The 25,518-nt window shown below is 40.0% G+C and overlaps 1 protein-coding gene across 19 annotated transcripts in view; it reads right to left on the bottom strand.

Moving 5' to 3' along the window:
• GTDC1 (glycosyltransferase like domain containing 1) overlaps window positions 1-25,518 on the bottom strand; it is a 322,827-nt gene that overhangs the window by 240,215 nt on the left and 57,094 nt on the right. For all 19 annotated transcript variants that reach the window (XM_054208199.1, XM_054208204.1, XM_054208201.1 and 16 more), the window contains one exon: window positions 21,029-21,258. In XM_054208199.1, the coding sequence (XP_054064174.1) occupies window positions 21,029-21,210 (182 nt within the window). In that variant the 5' untranslated portion in view covers window positions 21,211-21,258. The remainder of the gene's footprint in view (window positions 1-21,028; window positions 21,259-25,518) is intronic.

Here is a 25,518-nt window from a genome sequence, read left to right as displayed (position 1 = left end):
AGAAGAGTTGGGCTTTTATGTACAACAAACACAAACCGGACTTTTTTTCGCAGTGCATTAGGCTGCGGTCTGCTTCCACCGATGGGAACGCATACCTGAATTTCCACAAAAATTACAATTTTGCCCTTCTGATTTAAGTACGGCATATATTTAATGTAACGTTCATCTATACATGTTCTCACTGTTTAAGAACTCGGCGCAGGTGTTATTAATAAAATAAATTTATTTTTAAAAAGGATGCTATTCTATAAGCTTTGAAGCTCACACATAGCCTAACTTAACCCAGCTTGGGTTCATCTGGTCTTTAAATGACTTCTTTCATGTGGTCAGCCCACGAGCCATACGTACTGCTGCTCAATCACGCCACTGTACATCGTCAGCGCGAGGATGATTTGCATGATTTGCATTTCCTGTACCGTTTGAGCTTCAATGAGCTCTAAGCACCACGTACAAAAGAAACCACCGCCAAGTAATGCAAAGATTTTTAGTTAAACCAGATGAGACTATTTTAGTCAGGCTGCCAATACTGGAAGGAAAAAAAAAAAAAAAAAAGAAAAGAAAAAAGTCTCAGGGATATCCTGTTAAGTAAGGATTTATTTGGAGGGAATCTGAACCTTTAGATTCATACCCATACTTTTAAAATATAAAAGTTGTATGAATTCCTTAATAAATCTGGCCTAGCAGAAAATAATTCAGTGAGAACACTTTATTTATTTTTTTTTTCAACGTTCCTAAGATTTTGGCACCACATTACGTTAGTAATTTATTTATTTAGTAGTACATAAATGGGTTCTGATTACATTCGTTTTCCTTCCATATAAAACTAAATCTAATTAAATCGAATTCACTGATTGCTGGGTAAAATTTCTCCCTACGAAGAAATCTTTTATTTTATCACAAATGATCAATAAAAGCTGTTGGACAAATAACTATGATAGAAACAGCATTACAGTGGGCTTCAATGAATAAGTACTAAAGGGAAAAAAAAAAAAAAGTACCAGAGCCTTGCTGCCATGAAAAACAGAGACAGATGGGGAGACAGACCTATACGATGCTACAAATAGATGAATATCTTGTAAGGATTTCAACAAATGTTATAAGACGGAGTCAAAATTTGAAAAACTACAGATTTGCTTGCGCTGCTGCGCTGAAGTTCATCTGAAATCCAAGCCACGATATCATTATTACGTATATTATCAAAGTTTCAAAACTAACAATAAAAATACAGAGCATCCCTAAAGCCTTTATAGGATCTTTTCTAGATAATGGCACAATTAATAATGTCATTATTTAATAGAAACCCTGTGTTAATAAATAAAAGATTAAGGAAGTTGCCTTTTGAGGTGTATCCCGTTCCCAACTTAAAAAACGGAAGGTGCGCACATAAACTTCACGTGCAATATTGGATTTTATGGTAAGTCTCTCTTTAAAATGGTAGATAAAGTCACACACTGGAAAGATTAATAAATAATAGCACGCTGATACCGTGAACTGCATCTGACCAGCTACAGGGTGTACATCACGTATGCCTGATAGCAACCCAAGACAGCCTGTTCGAGCGCTCGAGGAATCTGCATATAATCATGCTTAATAAAAACCACAGAAAAACCTCCCATCGCTGTTGGTTCCAAAGGACATTCATTCTTCGGAAATTAAGTTGCGTCTTCGTTCTTCTCTATTGTTCAAACATAATCAAATATAAAAAGGGGCAGAAACTGGGACCGAGGGGTTAAATTCTGTCTCGAACACAAAAATTCCACTTATCGTTGTCTGCAAATATACAGTCAAGAGCAACACTGAATCACAACACGGACTTTCTATATTGTGACTGTAAAATTTAGCAAGCGAAATGGCTACCATATTAAAAATGCATTCGGTCATTTTTCCACTTAGAGATCCCCTGTATAATGTCCCTATTTAAAGGTCAGCTAATTTTATTATGGAAACTAACTAATAACCTTTATTAATTCCTAGGCTCGCAGTTTTCTAGCGCGTCAACCAAATAAATAACAAACTGCAGGAAGACAGAATACAAACCAAGCTGTTGAATGTCGCCTCTACCGTGTGGGCAAAAAAAAAAATAAAAAAAAAAAATCTGTATTTGCAATAGGCAAAAGAGGTCATTAGAAATTTAATACGCGGGGTTTTTTTTGCCCTGGAAATGACACTAGCACGTATACATGGTGCTTTTTAAAAGCCAGGCCGCCGGTCCTCCCCCACGCTCCAAGACGCAGAGACCACTGAATGAGGTGCTAAGTCCACTCCTGTCCAAGCACGACCAACAATCCCAAATATTAAACAGCACTCTTTTTAGGCGGGGGGGTGGGGGGAGGGAGGTCATTTCCTAAATTTTGCAGAACACGCACAACACTGGAGAACACAACCAAGAATTTTGCTTACAAACTTGTCTGCTGTCTTTAACGTAATAAAATGACAGGAAGAACATGCAAACATCAAAGCAAAAAGTATATCTATTTCTATTTTATTCTCCTGACATCTCTTGCATGGGAAGCATTATTCATGTTGCACACTATATGAAACGATGCAAAAACATCCACCGTTTCATTAAGCATTTTTGGTTTACGTAAGCAGATCAGAACGCAGCATTATTCATGACCAGCCTTTCCTAGCACATTGCTTTGGGTGAGTTTGTTCCTAAGAAACATTACTACACGTGAAACTAAAAATAGCTAGCTATTTTTAGCTATTTAATCACGTGAAGAAAAGACAGAGTTCGTATTAGTCTTCCTTAAGTTACAAAAATAATTCCATAATGCACCCCGCGCCTATATCCCGAAAATCCCTGGCACGCAACCTCCGGGCTCGCACACCGTGAGCCGCGCGGCGGCTGCAAGTAGAAGCAAAATGGGGTTGAAAGAAAAAAAAAAAAAAAAAAAAGATTCCAGCAACAATGGTCTTGTGACTAAATCAGAAACAGAAGCAGAAGTCATGAGCCAAACAGATACCTATCGGTTTCCTTGAGCTTAATCTGATTAAAACCCGGCTCTCAAAAATGTTAAATAGAATGCCACGTCAGAGAGCAGGCAAATGATAAAAATAGTTCATGACAGGAAATCATTATTAAAGCAGCATTACTAGTGTATCTGTTATGGAAATTTCCCTGTAATTTTTCAAGGTTTCCCCTTATGCTTCTCTTTGAGTTGCCTGTTACACTTTTTTTTTTTTCTCTCTCCTCTCTCCTCAATGGCGTGTAAGTTTGAGATGTAAAAAGAAAATTATCACTGCAATTTTCCAACTATACCCTGCTCAATACCATCTCAAGTGTGTCATACATCATCTTGTCATTCACTTTAACAAGAAATCACAGAATATTCAGAGGCAGAAAATAATCCAAAATGGGCAAGTGCCGTTATGGCAAAAACACATTCATTTGCCATCACAGGAAGAAAAAAAAAAAAAAATAATTTTAATCTTAATTTCAAGGACTTTCATAATGAAAGCTTCTTAAAATTTTTTAAGTGGGGGAAAAGTTTTATGACAAGCTGCTGGGAACGACAGGAGAGCTGTTCTAGGGTTCAGCAACCACAAGTAGAAAAATAAAACTGTAGATAATACACTATCACAGATAGTTTGATGTTTTAAGAAGCTTACACAAACAAAATAAAATTCAGCACCCTAAAAAAAAAAAATAAAGTCATTATGACTATCCTTCCTGCTACTACCATCCCTCTCACGACCACCCTCCGGATTACCGTGCCTTTAGAACACTCCGTTAAACAGGAACCAGACTTGCAGCACCTTGTCCTGCGTTTAGTTACGTCATTCAGAAAAAGATTTTACAAAAAAACAACCAAACAAGAAGTAAACAAACAAAAAAAACCCCAACTCTTACAAGGTCTTATTTTACAAGGCTAACTCCCAATTTCTGAAAGCCTATTTGGGCACACTGAAGAAACTTCAACAAACTTTAACAGTCACCCCCAAAACCCCTTTGGTTTCTTTTTTAAAATGTCACTAGTGGGGGAAAAAACCCACCAGCAATCAAATTAGCTGTCTCTTCATTGAAAATAGGTATTTTCGTCTCTAATGATGATTCAGGCTTCCCCGAAGAGCCCTGATTTAGCTGACCACTGATGCGCTGGCTTTCCAGCGGAAGGACACCCGACGCCCCTCCTGCACCACCCTCCCGACGGCCCCTTTGCCCAGCAGCTTCCCCACCGCTGCGTATGGACACTCATGATTTGTTTTAGATTTTAAGTCAAACTCAGAATTATTTGCCACTGACACATCATAAGACAAACGCATGATGTGGGGAAACAAAGAGGTGCTTCACAGAGACATCTAGACAGAACCAGGGCTGGTCTTTAATCAAACTCCACCTGCTGCCCACCTAAAATCCAAGGGTGACAATACATCACGAGAACAAGGACAATTTTTAAAGATAGAAGAGTCACCACACGTTCTGCCAGTGTTTTTGAAGACCTCCTTGATTTTTGTCCCGAGTGTTGGCATGTTCATCCCGCAACAGCCAAGCTCTATCTGACTCAGCATGAAAGTGAACACGCATCCTATTTACAGCGGTGCTTAAGCCTTATCCCATAAAGAGTCTTCACATCTATTCTTCTTAATATCCCTCCCACATTAAGAAATGATTATCTAATACAGGGAGTAATCAGCTCACGGTCTTACTACAGTCATCCTCCTTGAGAAAGCAGAGGGGGGAAAAAAAAAAAAAAAACAACTGCAAAAGTCAAGGTTCAAAACATCAACATTTACGGAGAACAACGCAAAGTTATTTAGATCTCAACGCGAGACCAAGTGCTGTTTCTTGATACTGAAATGCCGATCTGCTGGGAACTTCAAAGCCTCTCCCAGGACACATGCAATGTCATGGCCTGGAATGCCAGGAAGAAAAGACGGTGACAATGAAGGCAGAAGTGGTTTTAACGTTAATTTTAACACTTTACATGGCTAGAACATGGTAAAACAGAAGTTTAAGGGGTGTGGAAAGCCAAGACGAACGAAGGTGGAATCATCTGCAAACTGGTCTGCAAGCGGTGCCTGAAAATTACTTCAAATGCTCTTAAAAAGGAATCAGATAACAAGACAAATTCCAAAATCCTGAAGCGTCGGCAATTTTTGCTTCCCTCTCTACGCCCTTCCCCAGCTCCCCAAGTCTACAGCAAGGACAAGGCATGGCAAATCCAGAAGGTGAAGGGCTGGAGCCAGGGCAGAAGGAAGAGCAGCCATTTTTCATCCCAAGTACATTGGCAATCAAGAAGAAATGATGATTTTTTTCATACCAATTTCTAAATAAACACTACACGTAACCAAAACAACATACCTGTATCATCCGAAATGCTGTCCCACTGTCAGAATTAAATAGCTACTTAATTCAAACTACCAATATAGAAGTATGGACTTCTAGAAATATTATAATACATCAGTAATTGCAGCAGTAATATTAATAATAGCGGCAATAATATTAAGAGCAGCCCGTAAGACAGAGCCAAGCACACCCTTCCAGGGGAGAACTGAATGGACAGAGTTCAAATGTGCACCAACAGCCAACCGTACTGATGCAAATTTATTCAAAATACTCTTTTTTTTCATTTTCTCATTTCCCATCCACCTTCTCTATATTACCCTAGGAAACGAGACATGCAAAGGAAAACCAGGCATTCTTGTGGTGCTTAGGAGCCGAAATCTGTATGTGTAGAGTTATACAGAGGGCCATAACACCTCCTATGGCTGAAGGCTAAATGAGTCATCCAGTTCAGAAGAACGACCAGAAACTAAACAAGAATCTGTAAAGCTATTAAACGCGAGTATCAATTTCAAGCTATGACACTGAAGGGAGAGAACCTTCCTACGTACTGAAACCATCCATACATCATACAGCGGAGTCGCTTGCAAAATAACCTCTCACCTAAGGAAATTCTTCTCCTTTGGAAGCCAAACAAAAACAATCTAAAACATTTATTGCCACAGATTCCCGCCCTGTTCCATAAACTGCTTAAGAGACATGACATCATGCTAAGTACCTAGACCTGTCTGGTCTATGACAGTCCCAGATTTCAGGGTGAAGACTAAACTGCAGGAGCATGGAAGGGCATGAATCCATGGGTCACCACAGATGCTGAACGCAAATCTGACTCACCGAAGCCCGAGCTGACACTCCAGCAAATAAGGTCTGGCGGTGGCAGAGACTGACACCACAAAAACAAGTCTTGTAATATTTTTGTCTTCTTTTCTTGGACTGGAAGTAGGAAGGCTTTCCTTCAGGTGGACAGGACCGAATTACTCCATCCCACCAGTCCCTGTATTCGCAGTTCTGCTTTCATGTGGCATGAACTCTACATATTTCTTGGGCACGTTTCCTGAGTCATTAGCAAAATAAAGAACAAGCCCCATGCCCCGATGGGACATTACTGTCCGTTTTCTTTCAGTTAGCACAGCAGCTGCATCTCCCTTTGCTCCATGGTTTCTTCTTCCACGTTGCTGCACCTGAGCTATATGATTTTAAACCTCAGTAGTACTTTACTGATGTCCTTTTATACGCCTCCTTTCTAAATCTTCCTTGTCTAGAAGTATTTGTCCGTTCTTCCCTTTCTAGCCCCTTCCATCACTAAGTGCCAAGCCCTTGGCAAGCCAACATTCACAAATCAGGCTTCAAAGACTCAACTCGGAATTGTCTTGACTCAGGTTGTGACACGAAGGGGCAGGGACCCCCAACAGGCCTCGCTCCCTGCTTCTGCAGGGAGGAGCAGATGGCTGACTTCCAGATGGCCGCCAACCTCGTCTCACAGATTTCCACATCTGCAGCTGGAATTACATCTCAGAGGATGGTCCTGAGACAGACTGCAGGTTACTGCCCACGGCTCCCGGCTTATCCACAAGCCAAAGCCTTTTGCAAAATGCAGAATGACAAGCCTGAAAAAAGGTTAAGACTAATTAAAGTTCAATAGCAAGGCACAGCTGGAAAAAAAAAATTCAACGGTAGACTTCAAGGAGAAATCTATCCTTGCAAACAAGGAAATGCCTCGCTGTTGGGCACTTGTACCTACCAAGAATTAAGATGCGAACCATGGAAACCCAACCAGCCCCAATGGTTTTGCTGCCAGGTTACCCCACAGCTGAAGATGGGCTTATTTTTCAGCTTCCAGACCCAAAGTCAGAAACAGCACTGCGAGAGCACTCGCAAATGGGTTTGATCCCGCTTTAAACACGATAAAACTTCCCAAGACCCAGTGAAACGGTGGTCAATGAGTTTTAGCTTAAAGTAGCCAAAGAGTCATTTGTGAGATGCGTGTACCATCGAAGGCTCATTTTAACACAACCACAAACTATATTGTTTCTTCAGACAGAGTTAATCCAACTCCTCTTTGGGGCAGTTAAAAAACCCCTTAAATCTACCAACAGAAGGTAACAAAACAGTAAGGAAATGATTTCATCAATTTTATAGCATATATTCTTCTACAGTTTATTTAATAAGTTCAAAAATTGAAATGTTGTACTGCTTTCTTACTCTCAGTGCATAATCTCCTCAAAAAGACTATTTCCAGACATTAAAAAGAAAAGTGTATTTTACAATGAGAAAAGTGAGTATACCGCATTTCAAAATCCATTAAAATATAAAATTCTGGTTACAGGCGCAACAATCTGCCTAATTAGTTTTTCCTAATTAGCAGGATGCTCTAACCTCTTTAATAAGACTTCTGTGGACAGAATGTTCCATATTGGTTACCCATCTGAGGCAAAAACTAAACAAATACTTCTGAAGTACAGCTAATAGAACAAGCGTGGTTGGGCTCCGTGGTCAGAAGGCTGCTCTGGCGCGTTAATACCGGCAATCTGCAAAAACACAGAATATTCTACCTTAAATACACCATCGCTCACACTACAAACCCCTCCGTACGGACAAAATTAAAGATATTACACCCGAGAATTAATGAAGTTACACAGCACGTGCCGAGAGGAAAGAAAAAAGAAAAAAAAAAAAAAAGAAAAAAGGGACGGACCAAAATACACTGTGGAAAAGTGAGTTAAAGAGATAATGGGAGGGCAAATACCACAGTGATGCCGTAACAGCCCAGAGCGTGGCGGTGTAGCTGTTTTCCTCCACTCCAAAGCATTTGTACTTTTTGTACCTTCCTCTTCATGATTCAGAGTCTTGGTACGTACCTAGCAATTAACAGGTAACAACGTTATCTGCAAGGTCCATCTTATCCAATAAAAACCATTCTCATTATTACTATATATCGACCGTGTAATTCAAAGACTAGCGGGTAAGAGCCGTGCAGAGCCCCAGCAACATCTGCGGTCAGAGACAGATGCTCGAGATAAAGAAAATTCAGGCCCCAGTTTTGTCAAGAGTTTGCAGAGCAGCTGCTGAGCTTCGCCTCACCAGCTGAAATGTCCTTTTTACTGCTTAAAAACGCAGGAAGCACACAAGTATCTCAAACTCCCTTCCTGCCACCAATTTGTTCATCCCATTCGCTCAAAGATGCCCATTCCACCCACACTCTGTGCACATCGGTCTCATCACCCACCGGTGGACCTCTTGAAGGCACAGCAAAAAACTATTACATCCTTCACTTTTTCCCAATCATTATCTAAGAAAACTTAAGTGTCGTGCACAAAATATAATCCAACAACAGACCCTTAAAAAATGCCTGCTAACAGCAGGAGGTAGAGAGACACCATAAATATTCTCTTCAAAGCCCAGCGATCCCCTGCAATCCACACTGTCGACGACCTTCCATACAACGGCTAACATTGGAAGTTAGTATTTTAAGAGTACAGATTTCTACTTTTTAATACCGAATGCATGCTCCACTCATCATAACATAGCATGGCACATCAAGATCTAGAAATTTTTTTTCTGTATCGATACGCAAAAATATACACAAGTCTTTTTCTGTCTATTTACAACAGAATGAGTATTAATCCAATCCAAAACCACCCTGTAGGTTCTCTGTTCCGTGTTAAAAACATACGTAAGAAAAAGCAGGTTTTATAACTTCTAACTCACGGTGCAATTTTGAATAATTACATTAGACTCTGGTTTTCTCGTTCTGAAACTGCTCTCTACCACCTCTGCCTAGACAGCTTCCATCTTCTTGGGCAAGACCTGAGATCTGGGCTTGAAGTACTTCAGACCTGAATACTTCAACAGCCACAGGAAACACTGAAGTCTGATTCCAAATTCCCTGGGGCCACAAGATCCTTCGCAAGGCTGGCATTAAACTACACAAGAGTAAGCACTTCTGCAAACCAGAGTCCACCTGTACAGCCTTGAGTGGATGGTAACGCGACAGTCTAGAGTAGGTAGCTATGAGGCCTCTGTAACAGAGTTCTTCCGTATAGGTCTCTGGATATCTTGAAGACATCGTCTAAAGCCATCAGTAAACACAATGGTCAACTGACCCCGGTCAACTGAACTTCTCTCCCAGTCGGGAACCTGAAGTTTTGTGAAATTAATAGAGAGGAAAGGCAAAACCAGCAGGGTCAGCAGGCATGACTCGTATGATACAAGGGCTGGCATGAAGTTACTATTTGTTCCTGGGATAACGGAGAGTCAGAAATACTGAGAGATGTGTAACGCCTGATGGCAATGCTGGGCTAACTCAAGTTACTGCCAAAGCACCTGCCCAACTTGTTTTGCCTCCCACTTTGATACCGCTCAGCTAAGACTTGTGGATGTAACAGTAATTCAGAACCAACTTTAATGTAGGAGGAGGAGAGCACAAAGAAGTAATTTAAGGGCTAAAGTTAAAAAAAAAAAAAAAAGAAAAAGAACAAACAAGAAGGTCAGGCTACTGCTGAAGACCAAAAAACTTCAAAAACTTGCCAAATGTGGCAAACTAAGCTGTTTTTAGAGAACCCCTGTATCTATATAATCAAAACCTTCACCCCTCTGCATCCACCTTATTAACCTCCAATGTGAGCCTCAGCCTATGTCAAGATGAACTGGACATCCTTGAAGGAAACCAGGTCCAAAGCACACATTCCTTTTGTTGTCAATGGCTACAACAAGGCAGACAGAAGCTGTGTCTGGCACCGTAAACCGTACGATGTAGAGTACTTCCTTCAGAAATACCATCTAATTTGGGCTCATCTACAACTTATTACAGTATAGCCATAGCAAGAGAAATTCTCCTTCTAAGTTAATTTAGGAATCATTTCACTCTAAAGAATAGAAGATAACGCCTTCGTTACAATTTTCCCCAAAATTCGTCTCCTCTTCTTGCGTAAGTTTAGTATCCTTAGCACTATTTCTCCAAATTCATTAGGCATATAAAATTTTTAGCTGTTATGTTTTTAATTAAATTGATCACCAGGAAATTTCTGCATATGCAGAGTTTAAAATAATTCTATTCCTTGGGGCTTAAACATAGGGATGTCGCTACGCACGAAAACCGTTCCACGTTTAGTGAGTTACAACTATTCTGCCACGAGTAGGAAATGCATTTTGTTCACAAAAGCCAAAGGCACTGTCAAACCTGCAGCAATGCGCAGAACAGTAGGAAAAAAAGTGCCCGCAAACTAACTCCACTAGATAATGGCCCCATTTATCATTCTTAAATTCCATCTTTAATTAAAAATGGGATATTCTCTTACATAAATAAAAAATTGCAGATGTTCTCAAATTACTCGTCTTCCGTTTTTTTAATCCTTCCATATATAATATACACAGTATTATATGCATTCAAACATTTCTTTGTGTTATGATGTAGTACTTAATTCCATGAAGATTTTTCCATATTCCAAATGGACACACATCCTCATTATATGCAGAATATGTTACGTTCAAAAAATATTATCACTCTTAAAGAAAACGCAAGTTAACAAAACTCATAGTAGGAATACTGCTTAACTGCAACAAAAATTAAAGCTGAGGTAAATTTTCTGTTGGTTTACTTATCATAATTTACACCATTTTCAAAAAATATTTGATAAATTATTAGTTTAAACAATTTAAGCAGTTACATCAGGAAAAATTGGTGTGAGAGAAACTTCAGGCCTGCTCTAGATACACCTCTCCTCATAGCAATTATTAGAAACATTGATGTTAACAGGTATAAATTCTTCCAGTAATTCTTCTGCAAAAAGAAAATCATGTATTTGCTTTTGATGGTAACGTCCATTGCGGTCTCCTTCGTTCTTTCTCCAAGTTGCTATTAGACAGAAATATAAGCTCCAGCGTGCAACAAGTAAAATGGAAATTAAAGAGAGCTAAACCGAAAAATGATGAACAAGCAGGCAAGGTTATAAACGTAAACAAGAAAAAAAATGCATCTCTGAGATGGAAAGCATTTTTTAAAATTACTGTGTCCACCGGACCATCAGAGTATGTGTGCGGGAGGGAGGAGAAGACGGGGTCAAAGGACAGAGGCAAGAAAGGGAAACATACCATCCAAGGGAATACGCAGATCACAAAAGCCTTTATTATAGAAAGATGAGGGGAAAAAAAAAAAAGCCTTTCAATTGCTTTGTATTTGTCAAAGATATTCAAATGACTAGACATAATTTACATAGATTCTTAATATTATTTTTTTTTTGCAAGGAGGGTAAATTAATCATCATAATGCTTCAAAGCATCCCAACAACAGGTATCACTCCCAAGATACTTGGGCTGAGTAGTGTAAGCCGGAAGAAGAGGAAATAAATTGATCAAACTCTGGTTTGGGGGAGTCAGAAATCCATCTTAAATTAAACACATTCCATCGCACCATAATCTGGCACATAGATTGTAATCAAACTACAGCCTACACGTTGTATGTTTAGAGAAGAAACGACATCATAATCCACAAAATCAAGTATTTTATGGGTCAATTTAGATTACCATTTCAGTTTGATAGAGAAGAGCACTTCGGAAGCAACTCTCCCAACCACCCTCACCTGGCACATCTCAGCTCACACCAGAGTGGTCTCCAAAACTATGAACTGGATCCCTTCACATAAAACAAAGCCAGAAGGTGATGCTCTGGGAGAGCATTTAACGGACTCCAGCCTTGTCTTACGGACATTCAGTCCTAAAGAACCAGGCTACACCTGGTCTGATGCAAAACCCCCTGAAATAACACGCTGTGTGGACACTGGACCAGGAGCACCGCTTCACTCTAGCGCCTTTCCACATCCCTATCAAGCTGCGCTACTTATTAACTAGTATCGCCTGCCTACGCGGTCCTGTGCACACTATGGATCTGTATATGGCTATAATTCCAGAGGAAGCAAGGAGATAAAACTAGAAGACACCGTTGGGCACATTTTCTAAAATGACTATGGACCATCTCAGTGTCTTCAAAATCCACACTGAAACTCATGGACTCCCACAGGAGATGCTAAGAGCCCACAGCTGGTGTGAAAAACCATCTGTAAAAATACTGCTTGAACTTCCAGTCTGGATCACCCAGGCACGTCAGAGAAAGCCCTCAGCCAGTGGTGACAGCAGCTGTAGTCATAGAATTGTCTAGGTTGGAGGGAACTTTAAGATCAACCATCAACCTAACTCTGCCAAAACCACCCACTAAACCATGTCCTAAGCACCACATCTTCCCATGTTTTAAATACCTCCAGGGATGGTGACTCCACCACTTCCTGGGCAGTCTGTTTCAATGCTTGATAACCCTTTCAGTGAAGAAATTTTTCCTAATATCCATCCCAAACCTCCCCTGGTGCAACTTGAGGCCATTTCCTCTTGTCCAATTGCCTGTTCCTTGAGAGAAGAGACCGACCCCCACGTTACCACCCCCTCCTTTCAGGCAGTTGTAGAGAGCGATGAGGTCTCCCCTCAGCCTCCTCTTCTCCAGGCTGAACACCCCCAGCTCCCTCAGCCGCTCCTCATGAGACTTATGCTCCAGACCCTTCACCAGCTGCACTGCCCTTCTCTGGACCCGTTGCAGCACCTCAGTGTCTTTCTCATAGTGAGGGGCCCAAAACTGGAAACAATATTTGAGGTTGCGCCTCACCAATGGAGACAAGATGGCAGGAGTGGAAGAGAAACCAGCTGAGCAGGGTACTGAGCTCTCAGGTCCGGGCGCTTGGGCAGAACTAGGTGGCTAGAGGTGACCGGAGGTGACTGAATTCCTGCTCTGCTGCAGACTGGCAACTCAGACGTCCCCAGCAACCTGAACCAAGGCTTTCAAACTTCAAAATATTTGGGTCAGGCTAATGCTAAAAAAAAAAATAAAATAAAATAAAAATTTAGTATTAACGTAGGCCTTCTCCCAAAACTGTTTTGCTAAAAACACTTTGCATAACTTAAAACTGCTTTTCATTTCACAAAATCCAGCCAAGCTGTGAGTACTTATTAAGAAAGCTAGTTATTTATGACACTGGAACACAAAGCTATAAATCCAAATCATGTGCAAACCAAGTATCTGATAAAATTTGTATTATTTACTTCTTATGTAAAAAAAAAAATATTTTGAGATTAGGAAAAAGCAGCACAGAAAAAAAAACAAAATCAAGATTTTATTCTTTATTAGATGCAAACCGAAGGCTTTGTTTCTTTCCCTTTGGAAGATCAAATTAGTGTTATGGACTAGAATGACAATGAATTGTAGAAAATATCACGTTCTTTATAATATAGTGCTGTATATGTTTGTTATCTGAAAATAGAAATGCAATCCATAACTAATCTAGAAATAAAATATATATATACACAGCAACCATTTAAAAGGACAGATAAAATACTCATTAAAATCTTAAGTGTAGAAATACTGAATCATAACGCACAATTTCATTACATTTTACTGCCAGCAATGTAAATATCAATTCTCCAGGTGATTCATAAAATTCATTTTAGAAAGAAGAAATAAGGATTTCACCCAGCACTCGAGAACATAAAGGAAAACACATGGTAGGGGTTGGAAAAAAAAAAAAAAAAAAAAAACAGACTGTTGTTCTTCCCTTGGCTCATTTTTTCTGTAGTTTTTCTGGAATTTCAGGAAATTGAACGGGCAACTGCCATTTCACACTAGCACTGTCTATAGCTCAGCCAACGGTCCCAACCGGCATCTTCCCGGTCCTGCACCTCTCCTTACATCGCGTTCATCATTCCCATCTCATTTCTGCCACGTCTGACATTGTGGCACGTATATACTTCCACTGAGTTCAAAGGAAGGAGCCTGGATTTAAATTTATCTAAAACCCCTTCTAATTATCCAAATTGTGAAATCGCCTAATAACGGGATTGAATAATAAAAAAAAAAACCAAACCCAAAACAAAAAAGCCACATGTTGGACAAACGAAACAAGTAAAGTTTTTGGAGGGAAGCGCGCATGTGGGGGTTTCCACACAAAAACGTAAAGAAAACCTGTCACTTTTAAAATGAATAGCTACCATCTGCCAGCATTTTATCTGAGGCAAAGCTGATTAATGCAAAGTGAATGTTTAAGATCACATTGCTGTCTGCCTGAATAAATTTCAGGTAGTTTACTTGGGAAATTATTTGTCCTGTTTCTTAAAAGAGGGAGGGGGTTTTTTGTTGCTATTGGATTCCTCCCCTCCACGTTTTTACGCAGCCGGACCCGAGAATAAAAATATTTGCTTTTAAATTGCGGTACTGTACGAGGATTTTGAGCCCCAGAACGCTGTTTCTGGCCCCTCTGCGCGGCGGCAGCAAGGTAATTCATCTGCCCGACAAAGGAGCTCCCATCTCCTTCGCCGGCTCCAGGAAAACTTTCAGGCAGCCTCTCTCCGTCATACTGAAAAATAAATTTTAAGCAGTCTAATTGTGAGCAGAGAAACCACAACAGCGCTGTTATCCTCAACAGGAAACCATTTTGCCCTTAGACCTTACTTAATGTTTTACTGGATTACTTAATTTTTTTACTGGATTAATTGTTTTACCGGATTACTTTTTTTTTTTTACCTTTATTTACAGTATCTTCCTGATTAAAAAAAAAAATGAATCGATTATAGAATTTAAACCTTTTTCTTGTTAACTTTATCAAAGCATTGCTTTGTAGTAGTGTTCTGATAAAAATCATTCTCAAACACATTCAATTAGATGCTCTTCTTTAGAAGTTGCCTTTGAACGATAACGTTTTCAGAAGAAGTTTTCAGAGCAGATTTTGGGCGATATTAATCTAAATCGCCCAAACCCCATGTTTTAGATGTACGTTCCCACGTTACGTACTCCCGGCATCAGATGGGCTCCCATCTTCTCCCTTGTCGGAGAGAATTTCACACCAGGACACCCTCTATTATCTGGGGCTACAGAAGTGGAGGGCATCATCTGCGCTAAGTGGTGGAGCTTCATGCCGTTCCATATGGACGGATATTCTCTTTGCTTACACTTTTAAGCTGGCTGGACCCCAGCCAGCTCTGGTCAGAAGTCACCAAGTTGTTTTAGCTCAGTACATGGCGCCTGCGTCTCGTATCTCGGTGGGGTTTCTGGGTTTAGGCTCAACACGGCGCGAGGACGGCCATCTGGCCCCCGGTGCGAAGCGAACTCCCAACCAGCTACCGCAAAGCGTGGGCAGGACGAGCCGGGATGCGTTTGCACAAGCCCGTGTGAACTAACCTTGGTGAACTCAACCGATTTGTTTAAAAATATAAAAAAAAAAAAACCACGCAAGCAAGTTTAGCACTAATGAAATTAAAGAAGGAATGACCCTGTACTCAGCTAGGGAGGGTGAAAGGGGAGCACGGGATGAAGCGGTGTCTCCCGTACCCCCCTTTCAGTGCACTTTTCCCCTTTAAATGAAGAATTTCTCTTATTCTTGGTTTGGACATCTCTACAGCAAGGTAAAAACGTCGTTATTTGTATCCATCAGTGAGGTTATAGAAATGAGGAAGTTACAGCCCCACGGTATTTTTAATCAAAGATGAACCTGAACCCCGTCTTGAGGGGATACTGGCTATTACATTTAGTCACCTTATTTCTTCATGTCCTTCTATCAGCTAATCAAAGTACAAAGGACAACTCACCGGTCTATTCTTTAGGAGCACGTCCCGCTGCACCTGACATAAAACTGCAGTTAAAACACGCACTTCTTGAGCATAACACTGAGCAGCACAGAAATGGCTTGAAACTTAAAAGAGCTCTGAGCAGAAAATTATTCAGCAATTCCAAGTCCCATCTTCCAATGCAACGAAGGCGAGCGTTAAGACCAAAATACACAGTCTTTGTAGTTGATACCCTAAATGAGATTCGCGTTTTATTCATCTATATACAGAAGCAAACGCTACAAAATATGCCAAAAAATATATATAGTATCAGGTAAACATTTTTATTTTTTTTTTAATTTGCAGGTATGTGTTTATCTTATTTAATTAACATATTACTCACCCATACAATTTATTTAGTTCTTACCTGAACGTTAACGGGGCCAAATGCAGGGAAAATTATTCCACTTCCTACGAAGATTATATGAAGCTGCACTTAAAGTATTCGACAAAGATGTAAGAAGACAGAAACGTTCCCAGCACAAATGGGCATCTCTGTACTCGACTAAGGAAATGGCTGAAATTTGCCCTGCCTTGTGCCAATTCACATTTTCAGACTTCTTCCCCAGGACATATTACTTGCAGGTATTTCTTTTAAAAAAAGAAAATATCTAGAAAACAGTAAGTACTCTAGCTTACGAATGCTCACACATGCAAACAGTGTGTGTTTTCAGTGGGGCTGAGCTGAAATAATTCACTGGAATAAAAACCTACAGGATCACCGTTTTGAAGAGGACATCTAGGTGACACCAGTCCATCAGTTCGTAAAGAATTCACTCCATAATAATGCATTTTCTCTCTCTAGAACAGAATGAAAGCATCAGAACTGAAAAAATCCTAAATCTAGTAGTCTTAACAGTTTCTTTTAAAAAAAAAAAAAAAGACAACAGATCTACATCGTATACTGCTGGAAAACGCTATACATTACTGAACACCACACCCCCCAGTTTTGTGTTTTTGGTTTTTTTCCCAGAGCTCTATTAATTGAAAACAATGATTTGTTTTCTCCTTTGTAAAATGTAAAAAGCACAGAGTTTGTCTTTAAAATATAGTTGTCAAATATCAAGGGGCATATATATGCTAACATTTACCCTAGGGGTATTTCAGGGCTAGAGTCTGTTACAAATAAAATCTTTATTCATATGAACAGCTACCTGGGGGGCAATACTGAATGTTACACATACTATTTATTTATGTATATATATATATTAAAATAATCTAGCAGTAGTATTAATACAAACTGGAAGCTACACTGCATTTAGTCTCTCCGTTTCGCAGATCTGTCTTATACTACTAACTTTTTAGGTTTTGAATTAATTTCTGTAGAGGATAGTCCTTAAAATACAAAATGCTTTCGTCTAGTGTGTCATACCAACTGGTTTATTATTTGGAATTTAAAAGATTGTTTGTGGTAATAAAAAATAGAATTAAGAAAAGCCACCTTTTTTTTTTTTCCATTAAATTCTCCAATAGTATTTTTAAGTTCGAGAACTTTCCTTGAATTAAGAAGGAATAAAAAGGCTAAAAAAAAATTAATTTTTGTTATGTGCTTTCCAGAATTACTGAACAGTCACTACGGGCTATGGAAAACAACTTTAGACAAAATCAGACATCTACATTTATCAAAGAATTTAAGCTGTCTGAAGCAAGTTGGGAGACAAAGCAGACAACGCAGCAGCCCTGCAGACTGCCAGCAGCCGGAGGAGGTCACGTCTCTCTGCTGGACCTTCCTAATTTACAGAATGAAGATGATAATATTCCATCAACTGCTAACCACACTCTGTAATTGCTGAAAAACTTGTCCAGAGAAAGCAGACAGTACTTCTGCCCTTTCTTCAGTGCATTTCAAATGCTGTGATTTGGAATTTGCCACCCCAAGGATGAAACTCCTTATACTCACGCAACGTCCAAACAGACACCTTCTTTCCAATTAAGGAAAAAAATCATGTGAGTCTCTGGACAGCAATTAAGAAAGCTCTTAAAAATGCTCAGTCCTGTGGCTGCTGTACATTGATATATTAGACCATTTCAAGTTTACTAGCCAAGTATGCCACCTTTAGAAACTCTCCTTATGGCCTTCCAAGCTGGAAGGACTCGCTGCGTGCCTTATCGTCCCCATTCATCAGGGCTTCTGTCCTCCTTTAAGGAGATGAATGAAGACGTGAGCTGGTTTAACGACATACTGCACAATGACGCCATGAAAACAGAAAAGCAGCATTTTTCTAGAGAAACACGGCGTCAGGGAACTAAAATAAATCTATGCAGTGCTGCAAATAAAATACTAAATGTCCGATATCATCCGTAAAAGCTGCATGTGTTCCCCTTGAAGGGCGAGGACATCTCCCAGTGACAATTCTGGGTAGATCTCCTCGTTCTTGCACAGGAACATCATTTTATTACACACCAAGTACAACTTCACAAAAGTAACGTTAGATGCACTGCTCGTCCCCAATTCAGCTTGAATTCTTGCTCGAGGGAGTACATGTCTGTTCTCGAATAAAAGTATTTGCAAGTTCATCACATAAATTCTCTGGTCGCTGCAGAGCATCTGAATTTAACATCTAGCATTCCGCACCGTATACTCTGCTTCAAAAGCACTTTTTAAGACTGATCCTTAACTCACGGAACATCGCTTGAAAACTCACAAACCTGCTTCCTTCCCATAATCAGCTTGTATTTATAAACCTATAGATCTTGTAAAACTTATCTGTACTACTCCTGTATAGATGTATAGCGATATCAGACTTATTAGCATCAGCATTATTTCTCATACGTCTTGAAATAAAGTACAGCTTGGAACGAGACATTTCGTAATGCAGCTCCCTTACCAAAAGTGTTCGCACTCGAAACATTTGTGACCTTTCCGTGGTATTAAACGCGCAAATAGAAAACAAGGTATTTATGAAGTGTCACATTTATGACAATCACTTGTAAAAGAACATTTTTATTCTACAAAGAATGTCAATATTATAAATAATGCAAATTTGGTATTTCCCACCACCTCACAAGAAGGATGAAATATTTAAATGTGCAATTCAAAACATACGCTCCTGCCAGTTTGCAATGAGAATTTTGTCTTAAACTACTGCCTGGGAAGCAGATCTTTAGTGGTTACTAACAAGCTGGAAACAGAAGAATCAATGTTAATTCTAAGCAACGTTTTTTCTAATAGGAGAGAGTAGTCAACCTTGTTAGGCTTTAGTCTGATACACTTATACTTTCAATTTAATAAAATACTCGAAACATTCAATTACAAAACAAACATTAAAAATGCACAAGTGAAGGTACCTTTAATCAGTTTTCCTCTCACCAGTCACATCAGCCCTTGTTCCTAAAATTTTCTCCTGCCTGCCCGGATAAGGTACATACTCTATTTTAAACATCGCGTCTTTGTGAACTTTGACTACTTGATTCTGTCTGATCAAACCCGACCAGCAACAGCCAAGAAAAAGCTCCCCTCTCTTTAAGATGCTCTATTGGTTAGATCAGATTTATTTGCTGTCAGTAAAGGTTATATTTGCACATAAGTCTATGACAGATTGCAAGTTTATTAACTTCAAGCGAGTTTTCAAGCTGCTGGGTTGAGGGGTTTTTTTTGTTGGGTGGTTGGTTTTTTTCGTGGGGTTTGGGGTTTTTTTTTTGGTTGTCGTTCCCTCCCCCTTCCCCCAAGATGTGGGTTACTTGACAAATTGGAGTTAAGTTATCTTAGGTCAATGTAACTGTAAGTTAAACTAATGAAGTGTATGTCTATGAGTGATGTCTGATTAGTTTAATACAGTTAGTGCTGGACAGCTTGGGCTGCTGACCTTGAAGGAACACAGATAACATTGCGATGCGTTGGAGGATGTGGTTGCGATACAAGACAAATTTACATAACAGTTTGTCATATACACTCCTCCAAAACAAAATTGTTGCAAAAGGAAAGCAATAGGAAACCAACGCTAAATGCCTCGCACGAGACAAACCGGGGAAAATTAATTATAACATTTGGCTTGGGATGGGAGCTTATTTTAAATGCAAGCCAGAAGCACAGAAAAGGTGTACATTTATATAGTGTGCATTCCAGAATGGATTAGACATCGTGTTGGGTAACACTGTTCAAACGCAGCCTTCTGTAGCACAAAATCTACTCTCGAAAAATCATATTCCTTCCCCAGCCAGCTATGTCTACTTGCTCCTGGTAACAAATACCTGTTCCAGTTCTGAACGTTAACGAGTTAGCGCATCTTTTCGGTGTGCTCAGAGTCCTGCAGAAGTTCATTCTGTGGCCGAAAACCAGCTGCTTGTGCTAGAACAACCCCGTGCACCAATGGTCTGTCTCCATGAAGGTGCAAAGTCAAGCGAGGGCTCGTTCACTACCCAGGCTCCGCTCCACGATACGTCACTGCTCAATGCAATCACCTTACCACATCTCAACCCATCAGGTAGGCCAGGCGAAATCGCTGGGTCTAACGACAGATTGGTTCTGGAGTGACTGATTCTCGCTACACGATAGCTATCTGTTGACCTAAATAGTCTGCTTTTATCAGCCCAGGTTCTAGTGATAGAAATTTGCCACTTACATAAATGCATAATTGACATCCACGGTTGCTGGCACAGTACAGAACCGGACCGTCATTAAGATAAAACTGCTCCCTTAATCCTCCAGGTCAGCCCACGGAGTACACTCCAATAAATCAGACTTGCTAATAGATACATGGGAGGGCAAGTGAAAAAGCTTGAAGCGTTCATATCTGTGCCATCTTTCAACCCAATCTGTGAAGCACAGTTTAAACCTTTCAATATTACTGAATTCACTTGGAAATTTTAAAATAAGATGTACGTATACATGGATATCCAAACAAGCATCCATATATTTGCACTCTTAGAGGCTCTCAAGGACCAGCGATGCAAGAGAAAAATAGTCCAGGGAAATTGAAAACGTGGCAGTAATTTCCCAATTATACCCCAAAAAGTCAGTGCAAGAAGAAAAACTTGCACCATGGCAAGTCTCCCCTTGCTTGCCCACATCCACTTGCACGCACATAACCGCAGAGTCAGCTCAAGGGACCCGGCTGAAGGTCTCCCTGTAATTTGAGCTTAGAAATGACTAGATTCCTGGGTTACCTGTAATTAGTACTTGCTGGCACTGTTTGCATGAAATAAAGAGCAGCAGTCCGTGCTTTCCAATGCCACTTCTTGGCAGGGAGCGTACAGAGGACACAGTCTTCTCGCAGCTCCTCCTGGAGAAGGTCCATCAGCTGTTTATGGGAACCACCATAAAAGGCTTCAATGAGAAGAACACTCATTTCCCAAGTACTTCAGAAATGTTCTGAAGTACTGAAATGTTCTGGGTTCTGAAAATGACAATAGAGAAATATTTTACTTTAGAAATACACCTTGGTTTATTTTACTTAAGGATACCGGAAAAAGCAGAAACATATTGCAAGGCCTTACTGTGTCTTCATTTCTCCCGTGAAATTAATCCTTCGTATTATATTAATGAGTTTACTTCAGAAAAGGCTACTTAGCAACTATGATGACAAAATTATCACACCTATTAGTTTCAACCATTCAAAGATACCGTTTGTAATTTTTAAATGAATCAAAACGTGCAGGAGTTAAAATAAAATACTGTATTTTGAATGTATTGTTTTGTTTTCAATCAGATATTCAAAAGCAGCTTTACTTTACACACTCATTCTTAAATGCATACGCACAACTCTCCAATAGGAAGTTTATTCATTTTTACATGGGCTTCTCCCTTTTCCTGCTGGTAGATAAAACTAAAGAACAATTCAAACACACTTCAGCCCCAATAGCTGCTACTAATTTGGGTGACCTAAAGCCAGAGCGCAGCCTGGGGCGATGCAGCCTGAGCATCCCCCCAGGGCTCTCTCCTGCATCGCTGGGAGCTGGGATCACCACCCCGGTATCACACTGGGACCCTACAGGAGATGTAAACCATGGGTTTTTTTTTTTTTTTTTTTCCCCCTGAGTACTCCGAAATGGCTGGAAAGAACAGTACCGCAGGCTTAAGGAAGCTCTCAGATGAGAAGCCACCGAGCTGCTCACAAACAGGATGCAAAACGCGCTGCCCAAAGTGAAGGGAATGACGAAAGCCCTGTGACTATTGCTCATCTCCTTCATGAGTCACCGACCGAGGGGGGGGCAAAAAGCTGCTTTTCAGATGCTTCGAGCAAAACCAATCACATACAAAAGCTGAAAACAAAACTGAAAGGTATTGACCATCCACGACTGCCTCTCTGATGGTTTCCTTCTCAACACACCCTAACGAGGGAGAACTCGCCGTTAAACTTCTTCGCTCGGGCTTCATGTTTGGCACTGCATATTGCAAGACCATACGTCCACTTCCTGACCTGTAATTTCTAGTGGTTTCAGACTGTAATCCTTATCTTCTCAAAGCCCCTGGTGACAAAAAGTGAGAATTTCTCAACAGAGAACAGCATACTCTCCAGAAAACCTCAATCATCATCTCAACCTTGCAATTTAGGGAAATTCAAGTGCAGGTTAAAAAAAATTATGTATTCTGGAATCACAGGGTAGAAAACAAACAAACAAAAACACTTAAACATGAATTGCAGCTAACAAAAGATCAACTAGCCAGCAACAAAAATCCAAACACTGAATAAATTTAAGTGGGAGACAAAAAAATATACGAAACCTCTACAGCTTTGAGTCATTGGCCCATCACGGTGCGAGCTGAATCAGCCCGGGCCATTACAGATCAATCAACAAGAGAAAAAGTATTCCATACACTGATTTTCTTGCCATAATCCAGCCTGGATTCAGGTTATAATTTGCTCTATTATTCGTCCCTCTATACTGTTTCATATAATTTATTTTTTTGGACAAATACATTCCTTTCAAAAGAAAAACGATGGTTTTCTGGAAGCAAAGACTTCGCTCCGTTTTGGAACTTGCTTCTTTTCAGGTACCAAAGCAGATTCTGATCTCTTTTTCACTGACCTAATTTCAAAAATCACACTTTTGAGATCACTGACGTTTTCTGAATTTACAATGATGTAACTGAAATCATACTCTGTGCTCCAAAGCCCTTTTGGAGCCTGCAGGGTAATAACTGCTATAAAAACACAAGCTGTGTTTTAGAATCTGCACTATTCACCTAAAGAACAATTTGTAATTAATCATGCTGCGCTTGTCATCAAATGCCATCGAAAATTTAGCTCAAAGGGAAGCATTTTGCAAACTCAGCCCCCAAAAACGGGGTACGTGAAAAGTTGGTAAATGCCACTGAGTCAGTCACTCAGGGAGAATAGTTGCAGTTAATTTACAAATCATTAGCGGGATCAGTAATAAAGTAATCTGTTCGTGAAATATCTGATCAAATTGCACTTCATCAGACTCGTTCCGAAACGGGTTTTATCGCTAGGTTTAGCTGAATCGACAACGTGCTCTCGGGTTTTATTTTGCAACGGTTTTCACTGTACGTCCCCTCTGGGGCCAGAAAATGACTGTACGTGCTGATGGCAAGAGACTTTTTCAGTTCTCAGGTTTCCTTCTTGCTTTAAGAGCCTGACATTTCGGTTCTTCTACCTTTATCCTACCTTTAGATCTATTAAATAAAAAAAACGCATTGTGGAAATATTATGCCAATATCGCCATACAATAAACTCCCTTTGGTTATTGACATTGGGAGACTGGGTTGAAATTGTGGATGCTTTGTGGAGTGGGCGCTAGATGGTTCTCGCTGCCTAGTTCTTCACCATAACACCCGTAGACCCCCACGGCAGCAGCACCAGTGGGTGAAAACCAGCAGTGACACATTTTTTTTTTTTTTCAGAGACGATCTGAAGCTCAAAAGCTTTCTTACAAAACTCCCCCAAAATTTAGGTACCGCTTACTAAAATTCTCACTAGCACTTGTAGGAGTCTGGCGTGGTACGATCTGCATACGTCACCAGCAATACACATCAAATTCAATTTAGAAAAAATGTTATATGAAGGGCAGTACGTGGCATCTTTTGTTCGTGTTTTGCTCTTTACAAGACGCTACTTAAACATGAAACTAGTAAGGAATAATGGCAGCACAATATGTGTCACGCTGGCTTCAGGGATTGACTAAACTGGAGCAATGAAAAAGTCAATAAATCTTCTGTTTTAAAAAGATACACTGATAACGCAAAGGAAATTATATTATATATAACTAATAATTTCTTGTATTTAAAAAGGCACAGAGGAGGCAGGACACAGTCGTTTACCTCATATTTCACCCACATGACTTCCAGTGTTGTTCACATACAAAAATAACATCCATTATTTGTGCTTTATTTCCCTTGACCTAGCCAAGTTAAGGTAAATATGTACCACATACTCCTCGGAGGTCTCGAAAAGACACAGCTGATAAATGGCCTGAGAACACTCACCGTATCTGATGGAATGCAATCCTCAATTAAATATAAATCACTCCAGGTATTCTTTTCCCCATTTCAAAGAAAACAACAAATATTAGAAAAACAGAACTGCTTCCCCTTTCTCATTACAGCGTTTCCTCTCTGGAGCCAGCAATCCTGGGTGTTCCTCCAGCATCCTTTGCCTTAAAAAAATCTGTTACTCTGCCTATACCAAACACATTCTTCGGGATATATGTTAATGAGAAACTATCTGAAATAAGAAAATCCTCCCAAGCGGTAACAGTGTCAAAAAATGACGTGACTAATACAGAGGTATATTAAAGTACTGGGAAACTGAGGTAGGTAATTAGGCGCTGTCTCAACGCCAGCATCTCACAGTGACACTCATCCAGGACTTTTGTCACTCGCTTCAGCTCTACCGCACGGTGAGCACGTTGCAGAAAAAGGGCACGCGATGGAGTCCCTAAATGGGCCACTGCTGTCTGACCCGATAATTTTCCTTTAAAAGAAATTCTGAGTATTACACAGAGTAATAAATAAATATTTGCTTTAATGGCATGGAAGAATTAACTGTTCAACTAGCCACAGAAACCATTGCTTCTTTTTAAACTCGAAGTGAACACCAACTAAAATATCTTTGTTAACCAACCTAGGTAGAGAGAACTCACCATTTTCCATGATTTATTAGAGAACATACATTCGCTCTGCCTTATAAACAGAAGTGTGGTTTCACAAACATCAGCATAGCTCTCATCAGAAAGCCATAATTAGCTCCGTTCATTGACGTATTCGGACAACATAAATTACAGATCACGTTTAAATAGCTGTCCAACAAAATAGTTGAGCAGCAATCCAAAACCAAAGGAATAATTGTTAATATATTCCATAGGTAGAGAGCTGCTATTAGTTACAGGAAACAAGGTATATGGTTTCAGTAATGATTGTTTTAACCGTCACAGTCCCACACGCATGAGAAATTTATTCCACCGCCGTATCCAGAGCACACGTGGTTCAGCATCTTACAACCCAAGTGAGCACAAAACCCATCAGGTATGCTTTGCGAACATAAACATAACCTTTGATGGTTTCAGATGAACACACCGCAATACCCAATGTAGGCAAAAACTTTTCATGTTCCACATTCCGGTAAACTGGGATTTCCCAAAGGACTATTACGGGGTCTTCACCTTTCCTCCTGCCCCTTCTGCCTCCCAGCCCCACC

The sequence above is a fragment of the Rissa tridactyla genome, chromosome 7 (assembly GCF_028500815.1).
Source record: "Rissa tridactyla isolate bRisTri1 chromosome 7, bRisTri1.patW.cur.20221130, whole genome shotgun sequence".
Classification (NCBI taxonomy): domain Eukaryota; kingdom Metazoa; phylum Chordata; class Aves; order Charadriiformes; family Laridae; genus Rissa; species Rissa tridactyla.
Note: the sequence above shows the minus strand (reverse complement) of the source record. Positions and strands in the feature narration are given on the sequence as shown.